The sequence below is a fragment of the Hemitrygon akajei genome, unplaced genomic scaffold (genome assembly GCF_048418815.1).
Source record: "Hemitrygon akajei unplaced genomic scaffold, sHemAka1.3 Scf000105, whole genome shotgun sequence".
Taxonomy (NCBI): Eukaryota; Metazoa; Chordata; class Chondrichthyes; order Myliobatiformes; family Dasyatidae; genus Hemitrygon; species Hemitrygon akajei.
This window is the reverse complement of record NW_027331991.1, coordinates 652001-673332: the sequence shown is the minus strand read 5'-3', so window position 1 is coordinate 673332 and position 21332 is coordinate 652001. Positions and strand designations below refer to the sequence as shown.

The 21332-nt window shown below is 45.8% G+C and overlaps 1 protein-coding gene across 1 annotated transcript; it reads left to right on the top strand.

Moving 5' to 3' along the window:
- Window positions 1-1651: 1651 nt before the first annotated feature.
- LOC140723228 (NACHT, LRR and PYD domains-containing protein 3-like) lies at window positions 1652-18979 on the top strand. The gene is made up of 6 exons (XM_073037830.1): window positions 1652-1774; window positions 2886-3053; window positions 6933-7104; window positions 7204-7269; window positions 15974-17711; window positions 18889-18979. The coding sequence occupies exons 1-6, from the start codon at window positions 1652-1654 to the stop codon at window positions 18977-18979; spliced, it is 2358 nt and encodes a 785-aa protein (XP_072893931.1).
- Window positions 18980-21332: the final 2353 nt, after the last annotated feature.

Here is a 21332-nt window from a genome sequence, read left to right as displayed (position 1 = left end):
CGGCTACTGTTTAAAGATCAGGGAAGTTTCCGAAATTTGTTTTCTGTAGCCGAGCCGAGAACATCGTTGGTGTTGGGAATGGCTGCGGATCAGATGACAGCTCATTGCGGATAAATATGCAGTCTGCTTGGGTGTTTTAATACCCGAGTCCATGTCTGGGCTGTGGACAAGTGGTGAACGTGAGTTCTCAATATTTCTCTATTGAGGTGATCTGCTATCTGTATTTAAAATTCCCAGGATCTCTGTTGGGAAACCCGGTGAAACCAATGACAAAATATCTCTATCTCCTGTTTGTATCATGATTGTGTTCAACTCTGTGACTCCAGGTGGAATAAAACAGAGATTACAGCCGGGACACAGCTCCTTCGGCCCATCTAATTCATGCTGATCTAAATGTCTTTGAGCTTGCCCCATTTTCCTGCAACTTTTCACAAATTTCCCTTGCTGACTTCTTCTATGCTTTTTCCTATACACACGTTTCCAACTTTGTAATTTTATTTGTGTTTGTAGCCTCCTCTTGCTGAACATAATTTATACTCATCACCCGCCACGTGAAAAATGCCCCTTTGATCACTTTTAAATCTCTGTACTCAAGTCCCTTGCACTGGGAAACGGACGGTGACCATCTACCCTATCTACTCCCCAAATTATTTTATGTAAGTGTGTAAAGTCACAATTCAAGCTCCCATGCTCCCTGGCAAACTGTTGTTGCCGATCCATATAACACAAATTCCAACACCCCCATCTGGTAACAAACTTGTGGATCTCCACTACACTCTTTCCAGCTTAATCACATCCTTTCTCTAGTTTAGCAAATAGAACTACGCGCAAAACTCCCAAGGCTTGTGTGTCCTCCAGACAGGAAGGTGTCATTAGGACCAATTGCGTGGGGCCGCTTGTTTCTGGCACAAGGGTGAGGGCGAGCCTGATTGCTACGGCTTTTGCAGTACAATCTGCCACTTTATTACCCTTGCAGACTTCGTCCATTAGTCTGGTATGTGCTGACCAAATGTCTCTGTCTCCTGTAGGCATTGGGATTGTGCTCATCTCTGTGATTCCAGGTGGAATAAAACAGATATTCCTGCCTGGAAACAGGTCCTTCGGCCCAAACAATTCATGCTGATATAAATGTTTGAGCTTGTCCCATTTCCCCACAGCTTCTCCCAACTTTCCCTTGTGGACTTCTTCTATCTTATTTCCAACCCACATCTTCTGAACTTTGTAATTTTATTTGTGTTTGCAGCCTCCTCTGAATGCACGTAATTTATACCCATCACCCGCCACGTGAAAAAATCTCCCTTCAGTCCCTTATAAACTTCTGCCCTCAAGTCCTAGACACCCCGGGGAAAAAGACTATGACCATCTACCCTATCTATGCCCGTGATTATTATACGTACGTGTGTAAGGTCACCCTTCAAGCTCCCATGCTCCATGGCAATCAGTCTCAGCCGAACCATATAACAGAAAACCAACACCCTAGACCAGTGACATACTGGTCATTCTCCACTACACTCTTTCCAGCTGAATCACCTCCATCCTATAGATTTGCAACCGCAACTACACGCAAAGCTCTCCAAGCGAGACTTTGCCAATGAAGTGTACACTTGTTACATGACGATCATCATGCGGGGGACACGATGGGAACCAGGGGATGGACAGCATAGGTCTCAAGGCAATGGTCAGTCTGCGACCCATTGGACCGGACGATGTGCGTCTCAAGGCAATGGTCAGTCTGCGACCCATTGGACCGGACGATGTGCGTCTCAAGGGAATGGTCAGTCTGTGACCAATGTGATTGGACATCGTGTGACAGATCAGTATTACTGTATCCATCCTGTTTATTTTCTGGGAGTGGATGTGTCCATTCACCGGCTTATCAGGATGGTCACCTGGCAGGAAGTACGGTTCACATTCACCAGCACAGTCCCACTCCAAATCTGGTCAGCTGTTGTCTCTGGTCCATTGCACCCAGCTAGTCTCAATCAGTTCTGCTCAGCTCTAAATCACTCTGGTATAACCTGCAATTCGTCATTTATTTCAGGTGGGAATTCAAATCGGATACTGAAAGTACTCAAGAGGATTTTACCAGGCAACTCATCGAGGGAAAATGATCGGGATACGGGAAGCAAGGTACCAAAGCAGGGTCAGATTGAGGGCAATGCCCCAATAGAATGCAGTCTGGCCGCAGATGAAGGGGAGCAAAGTCAGCCCAGAGACAGTGACATCAGAGACACTGAGCAGGACTCTGGAACCAGCACAAGAGAGGGAACTACCTGTCCCCTCGGAAGCTCATTAAACACGGAATTGTCAAGTGCCCAACAAGGAGCAGGTAAGTGAAATATGAGAGTGATATGTTCGCAGAATGCGGCAGGGAGGACGGTAAATGTGAAGCCTTTCTGGAGGGATGGCCAGAGGAGAGTGGAAATGTGTGGGTGTGGGCACCCGTTACCCCACTACAGGAAATGTACTACTTGCTCTGAGGATTTCCAGGATGTGTACTGGAGGAAATGCAATGTTCCGAATGACAGTGTATTTCCAGGTTGTGAATTAATGGAAGTGTATTCGCCAGGATGGAGAGAGTATCTCTGGGAATTAACTACCATTGACAGTCCCAACATTTATTGCCCATCGTAAACTGAAATGTGTGAGTGGGTGAGATGATGGACTGATTTGCATTAAATGTGGTCCTTCTGGTAACTTAATGCCCAGAACATTATTGGGTCGGTTTTAAATCTAGTGTTGGGGATTGGGAATAAATCAATTTTAGTGGCTGAAAGCAGGTGAACACTGAGGTTCAAGAGTTGATTTGTTTGTTGAGTTGGGTGAGAGCGGTAGACACGAGGGATATTTGAGTTTGTGTCTACATTCTCTTTTTATATTCACAGAGCCAGAGTTTACAATCTCTGACCTCCTGGCAGAGGGGGGGCGAGTACCGACTGTACCAGCTGACAAAGTTCTACAGGGACAGACTCAAACAAGCGATTGAAGAAAAGGTTGAAAGACTCGGTTGGATGTTGACAAAGGAGGGTCATTTCAGTAGAGAAGAAAATGAGGTGAGTGTATTTAGTGTATTGTCAACGAACTGCTGGTATCGGAGGGAATAGTGAACGATATTAAACTCCTACAAATTTTTTCCCAACCAGCAGAAAGCAACTAAAAAGCCGTAAGTAGAGAGAATATGATATATGAAGATAGGCTAGCTAATAATGTAAAATAGCTCACCAAAAGGTTTGTATGATATAAATGCACTTTTAGGACAACCTATTGATTTTTGGGGTCATAAGATATCAGCTTTGTGCATGGTAGTTCATATCTACCCAATCTTAAAGTTTTTCCAGGAAGTTACCAGGAAACTTGATAAAGTTGCACTTTGTAGGAGTTCTAATGGCAATGAAGACTTTGATCTCTGACTTGTTTCCAGCAGATCTGGTTTTAGCTGTTAAGGTGGGGAGCACTGGGAACTACAGGTTCAGTGTCACCTTTACCTCTCACACCTGCTGTATTTTTCCGTGTGATATAAGAGCAGTGGCTGCATATCTGGACCATTAAACAGGTATTCAGTCTAAAATGAATTTCACATCTTATCAGGATTCACCTCAAATCATTAATCCAGGATGAATATTAAACTGTCAGATTGTAAATTGGGCCAACTGACTTCACTTGGGAGGGAAACCTGGTTGGCTTGGTCTCCGTCTGAGTTCCCAAACAATGAGTGTCTGACTTGTCATAGTCACAGAAAAGTGCAGCACAGAAACAGGCCTTTGGCCCATCTATTCCATGCCGGACTACTTAAACTGCCTATTCCCATTGACCTGCACTGGGACATTGCAGTCTATACCCTTATCATCCATGTATCTATCCAGACTTCTCTCTACCACTTGCGCTGCTAGCTCGTTCCACACTCTCACCACCCTCTGAGTGAAGAAATTTCCCCTCATGCACCCCTTGAACTTTTGACCTTTCATCCTTTACTGATGATCTCTTGTTGTAGTACCTCTTTACCGCAGTGCAAAATGCTTGCATTTACCCTATCAAAACCCTCGTAATTTTGTGTACCTGTATCAAATATCCCTTCAATCTTCTGTGTTTCAAGGCATAAAGTCCTAACCTGTTCAATCTTTTCTTATAACTCAGGTCCTCAAGTCCCAGTAAAATCCCTGTAAATTTTCTCAGTACTCTTTCAAACTTCTTTACACCTGTCCAATAAATAGGTGACCAGAACTGCACACAATACTCAAAATTAGGACTCACCAACTTCATATACACGTTCAACATCATATCCCATCTTCCGTACTTGATATTTTCATTTATGAAGGCTGGTGTGCCAAATACTCTTTCCGATCTGTCTACCTTTGCTGCAACTTTTAATAAATTATGGACTTGTATTCCAAGATCACTTTGTTCTATCACACTCCTCAGTGCCCTACTGGTCACTGTAAAAGATGAACCCTTGCAAAGTGCAACATGCTGCACTTGACTGCATTAAATGGCACAAGTCATTTTTCGTCCAATTTCTCAGCTGATTTAGATACCGCTGCAAGCTTTGGTAGTCTTCCTCATGTCTGCACTCTTGGGATCATCCGCAAATTAGCTGATCCATTTAACCACATTTTAATCCAGATCATCGCCAGATCATCGATATAGATGACAAACAACAACGGACCCAACACCAATTCCTGTGGCACAGCACGAGTTAAAAACTCCCAGTCAGAGAATCAACAGTATTTAACCACTCTCTGTCTTCTTCCAAAAAGCCAATGTCAAATCCAAATTACCACTTTACCTTGAATGCTCAGCAAATGAACTTTCTTGCCCACCCTCCTTTGTGGTTCCTTGTCAAATGTCGTACTAAAATCCATGCAGACAACACCCACTTCCTTCCATTCATCAACGTTCCTGGTAACTTCCTGGAAAAACTTTAAGATTGGGTAGACATGAACTACCATGCACAAAGCTGATATCTTACGACCCCAAAAATCAATAGGTTGCCCTAAAAGGACATATATATCAGGAAAACCTTTTGGTGAGCCATTTTACATTATTAACTAGGCTTGCTTCATATATCATATACTCTCTACTTACGGCTTTTTAGTTGCTTTCTGCTGGTTGGTAAAAACTTCCCAGTCCTATGCCCTCTCGTTTGCTTTTGTGATGCAGTGACTTCCTCGTCAGCCACGGTTGATCATCCTCCCTCTGGAATAAGTTTTCATCTTTGGGATTATCTACCTCTACCGGCGCCTTCTGAATCGCTCCCAGAATCTGCATCAATTCCTGCTTTGCTGTTGCCGCTGCTAGTGTCCTCCTCCAATTTATTTTTCCCAGCTCCTCTCTCATGCCTCTGAAATCCCTTTATTCCACTGTAATACGGATGCCGCTAACTTTACCTTCTCCCTCTCAAACTGCAGTGTGAGTTCTGTTATTTGATGATCACTGCCCCTTAAGGGTTTATTTACATTAAGATCTCTAATCAAATCTGGTGCAATACACAACACCAAATCCAGATACTCCTTTCCTATAGTGGGCTCAACCATGGGCTTCTCTCAAAAGCCATCTCATAGGCATTCTGTAAATTCTCTCATTTGGGATTCAGCACCAACCTGATTTTCCAAAAGCATATTGAAATTCCCCACTATTTTAACATTGAGATTTTTACATGCCTCTTCTGCCTCCTATTGTAATTTGTAGCCCACATCTTGGTTACTGTTAAGAGACCTGTATATAATTTCTGTTGGAGTCACTTTACCTGTGCAATTTCTTACATCAACATCATTTAACCTGATATCACCTCTTTTAAGGACTTTTCATTTTTCTTGACAACAGATTCAAACCAACTGCTCCACCTACCTGCCTATCCTTTCTGTTGTTGTGTGAATGAAATCACCGGACAGACTGTTACTGGTAGATACAAAGCAGCTTCATTATTCGACCAAACAAGGTACAGCAGGAATCGAGACGTTTTCGGTGGAAAGGTCTGCTGGCCCAATGTGGGCTCAATATTTATTTGCTAAACACAAAGGACAATTCCCTATTTACAAGTATAGACAATGTTTTCTTTTGACGCTACCTACAAACTTCACACCTTCTAATTTCACATATGTCCCACAAATGCCAGCAGGACTGTGGAGTGGGATTCATAGCTTTTAGGAATATATTGTTCCAAGTTAAATCCACAATACATTTATTTGATATTTTACGTGCTAACATAGAGGACAATTCATATTTACAAAATATAGATAATGCTGTTTTCGAAACGACATGCAAACTTCACACATTCATCACACAGGCGCCAGCGGCGTCTGGGCTAGAATTCACAGCTTTTAGGAAATGCATTGTTACAAGCTCAATCTTTGTCAAGGAACAGAAGACTGGTAGCCAAAGCCATTTGCGAAGTGTAAATGACCTAAACCCCAAAAGTCGGTTTGGATTAAATATTTATCCTTGGATGTAAGCACCCAACTATGATCCTTCAGTCATGATTTAGTGACTCCCGCATTTTTTGCGCTCTCTCTCTCTCTCCCTCTCTCTCTCTCTCTCTCTCTCTCTCTCTCTCTCTCTCTCTCTCTCTCTCTCTCTCTCTCTCTCTCTCTCTCTCCCCCCCCCCCCCTCTCTCTCTCTCTCCCTCCCTCCCTCCCCTCTCTTCTGTTCTTGTTGTCACATCTTGTGGATATAACGTTTGCCATTGACGGATCGAGAAAATTAGTCATGTTGCATCTACTGCAGGGTGTCAGTAAATCCTTATTCTTACACAATATTGATTTTGAATTTCCTTCAGTTACGTTTCTCTATTAATGACTGAACCCAGGGAGGATGAGACAACAGCCTGGTGACTGCATCTGTTTTGTAGCTACTGGGACTATGAACAGATATTTTCCTGCACATTTGCCATGTTTGTCTGTCTGCTCCACAATAAGTTCATTGTTTCCTATTTCTAGAAAGTCACTGAACTGACAGAGAAGGGAAACCGGACAGAGAGTTCCAGACTCTTCCTCAGTTTGGTGAATGGCAAAGGCTCCCGGGCCCGGAGGGCGATGTGGGAATCCTTTGTGACATGGAGGACTGAGTTACCGAAGTTGGACAGAATACTGAGGGAAATACAGGAGCTCGGTATGTTAAAACCACGCACTGAACACAAAAATACATTGAAATAAGCAGTTTTGATTATATTAGCTCTGTTTTGATAACAATTTTGTTTTATTTAAACAGGTCCTGATCCACATGAATACATGAACATCACCCACGGGTTATCTGAGTTTCCCACTGAACTGATGGGTGAGTGACGAAATGCACAGTTGAAACCACATCTCAAATGTTAGTCTATGGCTTGGCAGAATCTGGATTTAAATGTCTCCATGAATCATTCACTGATCTCTGGATTAATGTAACAAGTCAGAGAACCTCTTGTTGCAGCCTGAATATTCTACAATGCATTTTTCTATTAATCCAGCTGTTGGTTCTGCTGAAGCCTTCACTCTTGGCTTTGGATACATTGCATCTACCTGTCTAGGTGCCTTTTCGATCTTCAGACCTTTCAGCTTCAAAAGCTCCTTCTTTATCCTAGTAGCACAACACTCACGTTGACATTTTGGCATACAATTGGTGTCTTCTACAGAGTTTGTCCATCATTTTCTTTTCACCCATTACTACAAATCTGGCATCATTTTCAACCGGTCTGATACCCACCCTCTCTGTTCTTTTATTCTTCATATTTTTTGGGAAAGAATATATTGTAGTCGTGCGCAAACACACAACTAAAGAAACACACGGAGGCAGAGAGAGCTGACTCAAAATGCCTTTACTGATTCAAAATCACGCGCTTAAATCTCCTCTTCCAGAGGCCCCTGCGACCCGTGGGGCGGACGTGACATCAGAGTGTCCTCAGAAGTTCCGCTCCGAGCGGGTAGTTCCAAACGCGCTACCACGTGTCTGCCCACTGCTCCTAATGGCGGTTCGAGTCCCGCGTGTGTGGGCCGCCACATCACTGCCCCCCCCAGAAACCACCATCGGGGGAGTGGAGCCTCCAGTTTGTGCGGCTTGCCTGGGTGGCCGGACTCGCCGACGTGGTGCAGGTACACATCCACTGGTTGCTCAATGCCCAAGTGCGCCGATTTGAGGCGGTCCACTGTAAAAGTCTCTTCTCGGCCACCCATCTCCACGATACATGTGTTTCCGTTGTGCCGGATCACCTTGAAGGGTCCCTCATATGGCCGCTGTAGAGGTGACCTGTGCATGCCCCTGCGAATAAAAACCTACTCACAGTTTCTTATGGTGAGAAGGTGGGGGAATGGGACTAAACGGGAGATTGAATCAGCACATGATGAAATGGCGGAGAAGACTCGATGGGCCGAATGGCCAGCTTCTGATCCTTTGTCTTATGGTCTTATGGTCTCGAAGGTCTTTAGGGGTGAAGGATGGCGTGGGACCATGCCTGGAGGTCGAGACCGGTGCCAGGGTTCCTACCTTGTCCTGCAGCCTCGTTAGCATTACTTCTGGAGTTTCCTCAGAACCTCGGGCCTCTGGTACGAAAACACCTCGGACAGTCAGGGGGGCACCGTAGACCAATTCCGCCAAGGAGGTGTTCAGGTCCTCCTTGGGGGCTGTGTGGATGCCCAGTAGGACCCAGGGAAGCCAGTTGTCCATTTGGGGCCCCTGAGGCACCTCATCAGGGCTGACTTGAGATGCCGGTGGAATCGCTCTACCAAATCGTTGGACTGGGGATGGTACTCTGTGGTGTGATGCAGCTGGGTGCCCAGGTGCCCACAAAGCAGACATGAACTGCGCCCCTCTGTTTGAAGTGATGTCCGTTGGGAGGCTGAACCTGGCATTGAGAGTCCTGGTGCAGGACTCAGTGGACGTGTCTGCGAGCGGTACGGCTTCTGGCCATCTGGTGAACCTGTCTACCATGGTAAAGATATACCTGGTGCCCCAGGAGACTGGCAGGGGGCTGATGATGTCCACGTGGATGTGTTGGAACCTCCTGTGCGTCGGGTGGAACTGCTGGAGGGTAGACTTCACATGCCGCTGGACTTCAGCAGTCTGGCAGTATACGCAGGACTTGACCCAGTGTCCGACCTTTTTGCGCAAACTGTGCCAGACGAATCTGTCTGCTACCAGCTTGATGGACGCCTGGATGGATGGGTGGGCCAGGTCGTGCAGCGTGTCGAACACCCGGCGCCTCCATGCCTCTGGAACCACGGGTTGGGGTTTGCCGGCAGACACGTCGCACAGGAGTCGATCCGCTGCCGGGCCGATTGAGATATCCTCCAACTGGAGCCCTGAAACGGCGGTGCGGGAAGACGGGATCTCGGTGTCCAAACTTTGTGCTTCCGCCAGTGCTGCGTAGTCTATTCCAGTGGACGATATGCCTACTGAGTGGGGGCAGGGACGAGACAATGTGTCGGCAATGACGTTGTTCTTCCCTGCGATGTGTCTGACGTCCGTGGTGAATTCTGAAATAAAGGACAGGTGTCTCTGCTGCCGAGCCGACCATGGGTCCAATACCTTGGCCAGTGTGAAGGTGAGGGGCTTGTGGTCTGTACACACAGTGAACTCCCTTCCCTCGAGGAAATACTGGAAATGCCAGACAGCCAGGTAGAGCGCTAGCAAATTTCTGTCAATAGCGCTGTACTTCACCTCTGTTGGCCGTAGGAGCCGGCAGAAGAATGTGAGTGGTCGCCACTGGTCCTCAACGAGCTGCTCCAGGACTCCGCTGACTGCCGTGTCGGAAGCGTCGACTGTGAGTGTCATGGATACATTAACTCTCGGTGCAGTAGGAGGGCCGCCTTTGCCACTGTCTCCTTGGCCTGCTCGAACGCCTCCATGGACTCCATGTCCCATGCCACTTCTTTGGCCTTGCCGGCCATCAGGCGAAACAAGGGTCTCATGATGCGTGCCACCGCTGGCACGAAGCGGATAAAAGCTGACCATCCCTACGAACTCCTGTAGGCTCTTGACCGTGCTGGGCTTGGGAAACTAGCAGATGACCTGGACCATGTCCGGTAGGGGAACTGCACCATGTCGGTTGACTCTGTGGCATATGAAGTCAATCTCCGTCAGCCCAAACTGGCACTTTGCCGGATTGATTGCCAGTCCGTGGTCACTCAGGCGTTGGCAGAACTGGCACAAATGTGCGTGTGCTCCTCGTGCGAACTGCTGACCACCAGGGTATCGACCAAGTAAGTGAAAACGAAATCCGGGCCGCGTCCCACCGAGTCCATTAGCCTTTGAAAAGTTTGGGCTGCACTCTTGAGACTGAAAGACATCCTCAGGAATTTGAACAAGCCGACCGGGGTGATGAGGGCTGTCTTGGGCACGTCGTCGGGGTGCACTGGGATCTGATGGTATTCCCTGACCAGGTCGATTTTCGAGAAGATGGTTGCTCCGTGCAGGTTCACTGTGAAGTCCTGGATGTGGGGTACCAGGTATCTGTTGGCAGTTGTGGCGTCGTTGAGGCTTCTGTAGTCTCCGCAGGGCCTCCATCCTCCTGTGGACTTGGGCACCATGTGCAGCGGGAATGCCCACGGGCTGTTTGAGTGGCATACCATTCACATCTCTTCCATCTTACGGAACTCCTCCTTGGCGAGTGGGAGCCTGCGAGCTCGGGCGTGCAGCGGCGGTCCTTGCGTGGGGATGTGGTGCTGCACGCCGTGCTTGGAGTCGGCCGTGGAGAACTGCGGGGTGACTATGGAGGGTCACGGAATCCAGGTGGAGGACTGGTAGCTTGGCTTTTCCGAGCTGGAAAGTCTGGAAATTCTCAGCGTTTTAGGTCGACCAGGAGGCAGTTGGCTCATAGGAAATCTGCCCCTAGTAGTGGCTGTGACACCGCTGCCAATGTGAAAGTCCAAGTGAAACGGCTGAACCTGAAATGCAGTGAGGTAGTTTGCGGGTTGTATGTCCAAATAATGGTGCCATTTGCAGCGATGAGTTCAGGGCCTTGGACTGCGTTATGAGTGTCCATGTTCGAGGGGGGGAGTACGCTGACTTCGGCCTAGGAAGCGGCGCCCGGTGTGTCGGTCCCAGAGGTACAGGAAGATGTCTTTGTGGCCAGCCGTCGTAGCCATTAGCGACGGCTAGCCCCGGAGTTTCCCGACAAAGCACATGGTGGATGGCAGCAGCGCGTGCCTGAGCCCCATCTTTGGTGATATAAACACCAATGCTCTGAACTTTCAACTTCTCCCCCCGTGGGTCTCGGCGGCTTCGGTTGTGGGTCCTGGGCATTGGGGTGCACCATCGTGGCTAGGCCAATGGAGGTTACTCCATGTTGCTTGCTCTGCTAAAGGACATCTGCTTCAGCCTCGAACCTGTGTAGGTCGCTGAAATCCTAGCGAGGAGGAGGTGAATGTCCACTGGCATTTGCTCAAGGAACAACTATTTAAATAAAAGGCACAGTTTATGGCCGTCCATGAGCGCCAGCGTATAATTCATGAGCTCGGATGATGTGCAGTCCATGTGTAGGAGCCACGCGGCCCGTTCGCGGTGGGAGAGTCCGAAGATACGGATCAGGAGCACCTTAAGCTTAGTATACCTGTCCTCCATTGGTGGCTAGCGTAGGAAGTCAATGATCTGGCCTTCCGTCTCCTGGTCTAGCACGCTGTCTCCATAGTAGTACTGCGTGGCGTCGGCCGTAATGTCTCGGATATTGAACTGGGCCTCAGCCTGCTTGAACAAAACGTAGGGCTGAGTGTCTCAGAAAGTCGGGAGCTTCAGAGAGATTGTGCTGTATGAGTTGCCCGAAGTCATGGCTGGTTGGAAAGTCGCTGGCTCCAGATGCCGTCTGGAACATCGGGGTCACCAATGTATTTGTGCACAACTTTCCAACTCTTGAACTCAGAGCGACATGCCTTCTTTGCAACTTAAATCTTCCTGCCCTTTAAATACACCCTCCATACTAGCCGTTGAATCTACTTTTGGGGATCTGTTAACTTGGACCCCAAGATCTCTCTGCCTGCTAACATTGTTAATGGTCTTAACAATAACAGTGCACTGAGTCTTTACGTTAAAACTTGCAACACCTTATTTTTGGCTGGTTTAAACACCAGATTCCTTTTCCACTCACAGATCTGCAAGTAATCTATTTCCCACTATTTCCTTCGCTAGTCATCTGCTCTATCCACAAAACCAGCAATCATTATATGATCTGCAAAATTACTGACCCTTTCAGCAACATTTTATTTCAGGGAATTTATAAATAAAAACATGTGTATAATGTCAGATCCCAGTGTGGTGCCCCGTGGAACATCACTGGACAAAGAACACCAGACAGGATAAGCTTCCTTACCGTCTGTCCACTACGGAGAAGACAAATATGAACAAACACATGTTTTTACTTACATACACACACACGCACGCACGCACGCACGCACGCACGCACGCACGCACACACACACACACACACACACACACACACACTCACACACACACACACTTATATGCATAGATATAAAAGAGCTTCATGTGGCACTGCCCATGGGTTCAACGTCCATTCAGAAAATACTTGGCTAAGAAGAAACTGTTCCTGAATCATTGAGTATGCAGTAGTCTCCGTGTACTATAGAAGAAAAAAAATCATCCAATGGATGAGCATGAACCTCCAAGGCAGACATCCCCACATTCTGAACTGTAGAATGCTTAGCTCAGATTTGGCTTAAAAACAGAAAGGTTCCTTGTAGCAATACAGGACCATGTAGCTGACACAGGGTTATCAAAAATACACAATAAAAGATCAACAAACTCAAGACAATAAATGCAGATAATACCAAGAGAGATGACAGACAATTTAACATATTACAGGATCCTTCAGCAGTTTACCACAATCTGATTACAATCAGGCAAAATCAAGTGGCAAAAATCGTTCACAAAAATAGTTGATAATTAATCATAGAATATGAAAGATTTCTGCTATTCTTCTGAACTAGACACGTAATATCATAATCTATGATCAGTTGTTCTGTAGATAATTTCATACCCCAACGGCGTCCTTTCTGCTCTTCCGTAATTATATTGTGGTTATCTAAGTGAGTAGTGATTAGTAAGGAGATGCACGATGTTACAAATAGTGTTACTGTCATTAAGAATCAAAAATAACATTGTAGGTGGTCATTCAATGTTCCGATGGATGCAGAATTAAAGCTGTCCTTGAAGCTGGTGGTTCACAAAAATCTTGCTTTAAAATACAATCTGATAAACGACACCACACCATTCCATACACACAAACCTGCTCCACATTTAGAGTCAGAGTCCTACAAATCATACTGTGACCAATCCATTATCACAGATAGGACAATCCATAATCACCGCCTGGATATAATTTTGCAGGATAAACAAGAAAATCAACATATTTAATAGATATAGCCATTCAACACATGTATAACGTACAGAACTCAGTCAGTGAAAAACATCAGAAACATGCTGAATTAAAAGAGCAAATTGAAAACTGTGGAACCTGAACAGGGTATTCATTATCCCAATGGTAATATCGACAGCTGGAGCACTATAGTATTAAGCAATTATTAGGTCTACAAAACAAAAAATAAGTAAATCTTTGCAAAGCCACAATACCAAACAATGCTCGAATAGTTCGAATGTACCTATCAATTTTGAAATGAATCTGCTTGGCTATGCTCTTGCCGCAGGTTTTGCCAGTTTAGGCTGAGAAAAAGTTATAATTAATAATAACTTATTTATAAAGCACTTTTCATCCTGAGAATGTCGTTCAAACTGCATCACAATAAAAGACAAAATGTTGACAGTTTAAGTGAGGTTCAATATAAATGTTTTGAGCTGGTGTTTAAAAGTGACACGAAAGTCTGCTCCCTTACACTTGCGAAAGTCTTTGTCTCTCTAGATGTATACATACAGTGGCATGCAAAAGTTTGGGCACCCCTGGTCAAAATTTCTGTTACTGTGAATAGCTAAGCGAGTAAAAGTTGACATGATTTCCAAATGGCATAAAGTTAAAGATAACACATTCCTTCAATATTTTAAGCAAGAAAACTTTTATTTCCATCTTTTACAGTTTCAAACTAACAAAAAAAAGGAAAACGGCCCTAAGAAAAATTTGGGGCACCCTGCATGGTGCTAACACCCTTTGGCAAGTATCACAGCTTGTAAACGCTTTTTGTAGCCAGCAAAATGTCTTTCAATTCTTGTTTGTGGGATTTTCGCCCATTCTTCCTTGCAAAAGGCTTCATGTTCTGTGAGATTATTGGGCCGTCTTGCATGCACTGCTCTTTTGAGGTGTATCCACAGATGTTCGATGATGTTTAGGTCGGGGGACTGTGAGGTCCATGGCAAAACTTTCAGCTTGCACCTCTTGAGGTAGTGCATTGTGGATTTTGAGTTGTGTTCCCCAACAAGACTTGAAAGACTCATAGCTGGCTACAAAAAGCATTTACAAACTGTGATACTTGGCAAAGCGGGTGTTACTAAGTACTGCCATGCAGTTTACCCAAACTTTGTGTGTGTGTGTGTCTCCCTTTCCCTCTCCAACTCCCACTCCCACTCCCAGATTTTGCAGCATAGTTCAAAAACAAATGTTATCTGCCAATGAACCTTTGGCCTTGTACCTTTTTGTCTGCCTGCACTGTGTTTTCTCAGAAACTGCAAAACTGTTTACCTGTACTATTCTGTTCTGTTTTTACTCGTACGACCCAATTGCACCGATGGGATGAAATGCAGAAAGGTTTTCCATTGTCCCTCGCTACATGTGACAAAAATAAACCAATTTACCTATTTATTGTTGTCAATAATGCAGCGCCCCTTGGTTGCTTAGGATTGTTATACCTGGGGGTGGTAGTAGGGATAACCTGCCACAAAGTACTAAATGTTCCCAGTGCCCTGCGACTCAAATAGCCTCTGACAACCAAGTCAAGCTTTCACATGTAGCTTAGCTACTAAGCCCGATGTTGCTTCCGACCAGAGAAAGGGTAAAGGCGGGTCACTAGCACCTTACATTGTTCGCTTTGGGAAAATGGGGCTTGTCAGTCGTGGTTATCAGCTCATCCAGAAGAAGGAAAAGTCTGATCTCAAACCTCCACTGCCTATAGCCACTCATGTGGAAGGCTCTGAGAATAAACCTGGAGCTGGAGCCCCTAAGGTAGTCTTACGTTGCATTCAACGCTGACTGGCAACTCCTGCAATTTTCTGGTGTCAAGCTGTATCAGTCTCTGCCGTTTCTTTGTGTTCCTCAGATGCATGGAGAGAGGGAGCTTGCTACATTGGCAACATGTTGATCTCCATATCGTAGTGTCCTGGCTGGCGTATCTAGTCAGCTGGGATGCAACATCCATGGTCAACTGAGACCTCACACCCCAGTTCTAGACTGAACGCTACCAGTTGCCAAGACTTCATCATCCTTTCCCACAAACTTGACGTAATCACTGAGGCACTTGTGGTCACTTCCACTCACAGAGATTCCTTTCCATCTTCCCTCTGCTCTTCCGTCACTGAAACTGAAAACTCCCATTTGGGTTATTGATCGGAAACTTCTCTGTGATTCTCACCACGGATGCTGCCTGACTTGAGTATTTCCCGCATATTCTGCTCCAGTTTTGATGCAAGAGCAGCGGACACCTGTGACTCTCCAGTGTGCAGCTTTGCCAAAATGCACAGTGTCCTGCTCTCCATATTTCCACACCAGATCAACATTAACATCGTCTGTTAATGATGCAAACAATGCTTTAAATATAGTGAAATGATTTGTAAAGGAAATGCAGTCAGGATTGCAATAGGATATCAGGGGAATGTTCGCCTTCACAAGTAATTAGTACCAGATTATCAGGACGGAATATTTTCTGGGACACTCTATCACTGTCAGTTCCGGTGTCTGTGAACAAAATTTTGCTTCCTGTCCTAATATCCATGGAAGCATTCAATTAATTCATGTAACCTTAAACACTGAATGTTGAAATGCTGTTATAAAGTTCTTTGTCAGTTGAGCCATTTACCATTTTGACTATGTTCTCTGTTCCCATGGAAGATATTCAACAGAAACACAAGGAGACTCTGCTGGCACAAACTGATACACTGAGAGTGAACACGATCCTGATGAGGGAGAAGCTCAGGGTTTTCAAGCTGGCTGATCGATACGCTGAGCTCACGGTGATTTCTACTGTTCGAGATCGGAGATTGGTTGAACATGAGCTACTGGCAAGAGGCAGAGACCACGAGGAGTGGAGAGAGAAGCATCTCCGCAGAGAGCTGGAAAAAATCCGGACTGATCAGTTATTCCAGAGCAGCTTTTCCTGGAGTAAATCCAAATCTGGGAGTTCAGCAGCAGTGGCCGGAGTCCCGGGGATCGGGAAAACAACAATGGTACAAAAGATTGTTTATGACTGGACCACAGGGAAAATATACCAGCAGTTCCAGCTTGTCTTTAGTTTCAAGTTCCGGGATTTAAACTCCATTAGCTGTCGAATAAACCTGAGGAAACTGATTCTGGATCAATATCCTTACTTTGGGAAATTCCTGAGAGAGATCTGGAAGAACCCAGAGGGATTGCTGTTTATATTTGATGGTTTGGATGAGTTCAAACACAAAATCGATTTTGCCGACAGTCGGAGAGATACAGAACCCAACCACCAGTGCCCAGATCCCGAGTTGTGGTGTGAAGTGTCTGACATTGTGTACAGTTTAATCCAGGGCAAGCTACTACCAGGATGTTCAGTGCTGGTGACCACCCGTCCCACTGAATTACACTTATTGGAAAAGGCGAAGATCAGTGTCTGGGCAGAAATCATGGGATTTTCTGGTGAGGAACGGAAGGAATATTTCATCAGACATTTTGAAGATCAGACGGTGGCGGCATCTGTTTTCAAACATGTGAAGGAGAACGAGATCCTGTACACCATGAGTTACAACCCCTCCTACTGCTGGATCCTCGCTCTGGTACTGGGCCCCTTCTTCACACAAAGAGTCAAGGACCCGCAGCGAGTTCCCAAGACCATCACCCAACTGTACTCCTACTATATTTACAACATCCTGAAAAACCACGGCCGTGAGATTGAGAACCCCCGTGATGTGTTTCTCAGGGTTGGTCAGATGGCCTTCAGAGGAGTGTCCGAGAGGAAGATTGTGTTTACAGATGGAGATTTGATCAAGTACAATCTGCAGCCTTCCCAGTTCCTGTCCGGGTTCCTGATGGAGCTTTTGGAGAGAAAGGATTCTGCCCAGAGCGTGGTGTACACATTCCCACATCTCACCATCCAAGAGTTTGTAGCTGCAGTCGCACAATTCCTGAATCCACATCCCGGGGATATCCGGAAATTCCTCACTGAAGTCCACAGCACGACAGATGGGCGATTTGAGATATTTCTCCATTTTGTTGCTGGTCTCTCCTCCCCAATGACAGTTTGGTGTCTGGAGGAGTTTCTGGGTCCATTTCCTCATCAAACAACCTGCCGGGTGATTGACTGGGTGAAGGAGGAGGTTAAACGTCAGAGTGGAAACACATGGAGTGAAGCTGGTAAAAGGAGCCTCCTGAACACATTGCACTACCTGTTTGAGTCTCAGAATCGTGGACTGGCTGAGGCCGCACTGAGATCTGTGGAAACACTTTCATTCAGTGGAATGACACTGACCCCGATTGACTGCGCAGTCCTGTCTCATGCCATCGGACTCTGTGATACAATAAAACACCTCAACCTGGAGAACTGCCACATTCAGTGTGAAGGAATCCAGCGGCTGGGACCCGGGCTGCACAAGTGCAAGGAGTTGAGGTAACTTGATTCATCTCTCACTCTGAACTGTGAAACTGTCCCATTGTGTTGTTTCAATGTAAAGAGATTTGGGTAAAACTGTAGTAAATCAGATTGTAAAGTATTGTGACAAATGCCCAGGGGATCGGTCAGTAATTCCTCAAGGACGAGAGGGTTCTGTGGTTTCTTGTGAAGGGATGTTGGAGACTTCATCAGATCAGTGAACAACGGTCATTGGTTTAATGGTAGTAAATGACAGGAATGGCCGTGTTTCTCACTGCCTGTGACACGCCAATTGACAATGTCCCTTCTCACTGATACTGACACCCAGACTGACACTGACTGCAGCAGGTGGGTTACAGATTCACACCCCCTTCCCGGTGAGGGACAAGAGACCGTCAGCAGACTGTCCCAGTGAGAAGGAAAGAAATACCATTGTGAGATTGTCCTCCCCTGCCCTTCCCCGTGTGTGACTATCACCATCAGTCCACCTGTGTGACTGTGCTCACTACCAGATACCCAGACCCCATGGGCACATCTCCGCTCCCGATTGTGAGCCTCATTTCAGACCCACCCCTCCCGTACAATCTATTTCTGGATCATCTCATCTTGTTGAATTATCTTTTCCCATCGGTATACTGCTGTGGGACTTCTCATCCCCATTCCCCTTCCTCCAGAGGGACCTCTCTTCCCCATCCCCTTCCTTCTGTGAGACATCTCTTCCCCATCCCCTTCCTCCTGTTGGACCTCTCTTCCCCATCCCCTTCCTCCTGTGGGCCCGCTCTTCCCCATCCCCTCCCTACTGCAGGTTCTGTCTTCCTATCCCTTTTCTTCAAGTGGGGTCTCTTCCACCGTCTCGCATCAACATTTCCCCTTTCACAAATCTTCCTCACTGTGGGACTTTCTCCCAACCTTCATCCCTGCCTTTTCTGACTCTCTTACATCTCAGGAACATTTTCCTCACCATCGGGGTATGAGCTGGAATATGTAGAGTTTACAGGGTTACAACGACAGACTAAATTACTGACATTCGGTGAATCCCCTGGTGCTGGGGAGTGAGGGACATTGACAGTGATGGGAACTCCGATCAGTGATTTACTGAAGGGTTTAATATTTCCTGAAGTATCCGAGTGAGAGAAATTCCCTCAGACCCGCGATTTGAATTGCTTTGTTCATCAATTTGTCTCTTTGTGTTTAGCCTTGGGGAGAAAGGACTGGGAGATTCCGGAGTGAAACTGGTGTCTGCGGCTCTGAGGAAACCGGAGTGTAAAATACAGAAACTGTGGTAAGTACTGTCACTCTTACAGTCACTGGGTGTCTGACACTGAACATTAATGTGATCACTGATAAACAGTGTTACTGATAAACAGTGTTAGTGTTACTGATAAACACTGGGGATTTGTACCGTCTCCTGTCTCTCTGTGTCCTTCACCTTCACTCTCTCTCATCTCCAGGCTGCAGAGAGTTGGTCTCACAGATTCTGGTGCCGAGGATCTCGCCTCCGCTCTCAGTACAAACCCATCACTGACGGTGCTGGACCTGACTAATAATGAACTGGGAGATTCAGGAGTGAAACTGGTGTCTACGGCTCTGAGAAACCCAGCGTGTAAAATACAGAAACTGGTGTAAGTACCAGACTGTGGGAGATTGTGTTTACAGTCAAGTCAAATCAAAGTCAAATTTGTTTATAAAGCACATTTAAAAATTAAAAAAAACAACCCATGTTGACCAAAGTGCTTTACAGATCAGAGCAGGTAGCTAAAATCACAAATACAAGAAACATAGACATATGCACAAAGCACCCAGCTTATAGGGACAAAATAAACAACACATGGGCCTAGGCAACAAGCTAAAAAAAAAAAGAAACAGCCACAGAAAAAAGATTCAAATGCTGGTGAATAATGGTAAGTCTTGAGCCTGAACTTAAAAGAGTCAATGGAGCGGGCTGATTTGACAGGGAGGGGAATGTTCCACAGTCTAGGGTCTACAACAGCAAAGGCATGATCACCCCGAACTTAAGTTTAGATCGCGGGACAGCCAGGAGCCTCAAGTCAGCCAATCTGAGGGACCTGGAATTAGAATAAGGGGTTAGTAGGTCCGCAATATGGGGGGGCAACGCATAGGGCTTTATAAACAAACAGGAGAACCTTAAAATCAATTCTAAATTGTACTGGCATCCAATCGAGAGAGGCCAGAATTGGAGTAATATGGTCCCTCCTCCGGGCTACTTTCAGGAGCCTGGCTGCAGTGTTCTCGACCAGTTGCAGACGGGACAGGACCGACTGATTAATCCCAGTATAAAGGGAGCGGGAGGATATAAGAGCGTGGATGACTTTCTCAAGATCTTTGAAGGAGAGAAATGGCTTAATTTTGGCAATAGTACCAAGCTGCAAAATGGCTTTTACCACTGTATTAACTTGCTTGTCAAACTTAAAGGCGGAATCAAATATCACACCAATGTTTTTTTTTTAATGTGGGGTTTGACAAGGATGGACAGATTATCAGTACTGCTAGTAATCGCTTTGATGGAGTCAGAGGGACCAAAAAGGACAACTTCAGACTTGTCTTCATTCAGTTGTAAGAAGTTTTGTGCCATCCAACACAGTATGTCCTCAAGACAGTTCCTGAGGTTAACTAGATTTGACTGATCTTTTGGTTTCAGGGAGAGATAAAGCTGTATGTCGTCAGCATAAGAATGGAAAGAAATGTAATATTTTTGAATGATTTGACTGAGGGAAATCATGTATAGAGAGAAAAGAATGGGACCTAGGATGGAACTTTGTGGGACTCCACAGGAGAGACTAGCTGGTGGACAGAAAAATGTGCCGGTGTTGACAGAGAAGATTTAAGGTAAGATATGAACCAATTCAAGGCTGATCTATCAATGCCAACCCAATACTGGAGACAGTCTATTAAAATGGTGTGATCCATAGTATCAAACTCTGCGCTAAGGTCAAGAAGGATTAGAATGGCAGAGTCACCTGAGTCGATAGAGAGGAGCAGGTCACTGTACTCTTTCAGCAGGGCAGACTCTGAGCTATGATAGGCCTTAAAACCTGACTGAAAGCTAATCTATTTAAGATGTTATTTTTGTGTAGGTAGGGCAGCAATTGACTGAGAATAACCTTTTCAAGAAGCTTTGATAGGAATGGAAGCTTAGAAATAGGTTTATAGTTACTAGGTAAGGTAGGGTCTGAGTTAGTTTTTTTTCCAGAGGGGCTGTAGCACAGCACGCTTGAAGCAGGTTTGAATGGTACCAGTGGCCAGGGAGCTGTTAATAATGCTGAGAGGATGCTGGGACCGGCTATGTCAAAGAGGTCCTTGAGGAAGGCAGCAGGAGCAATGTCAAGGGGGAAGGTTGCAGGTTTCATGGTAGAAACAGTCTTTGTAAGGGAGAGTAGCGTAATGGGTTGGAAGCAATCCGGTTTAGATGAACAAACCAGCAAGACAGCTAGGTCACGAGCAGGGGGTGGGTGTGTGGGGAATGTTCATTCTAATGTCCCCAACTTTTCTAATGAAGAATTTTAAAAATTCTTTGGACTTAGCAAGGGACACATGTAAGCTGATACTGGGGGGTGGACAGATGACGGAATTTCTGGTACTAAATAAGACCTTGGGATTATGAGAGTTGCTAGAAATCAG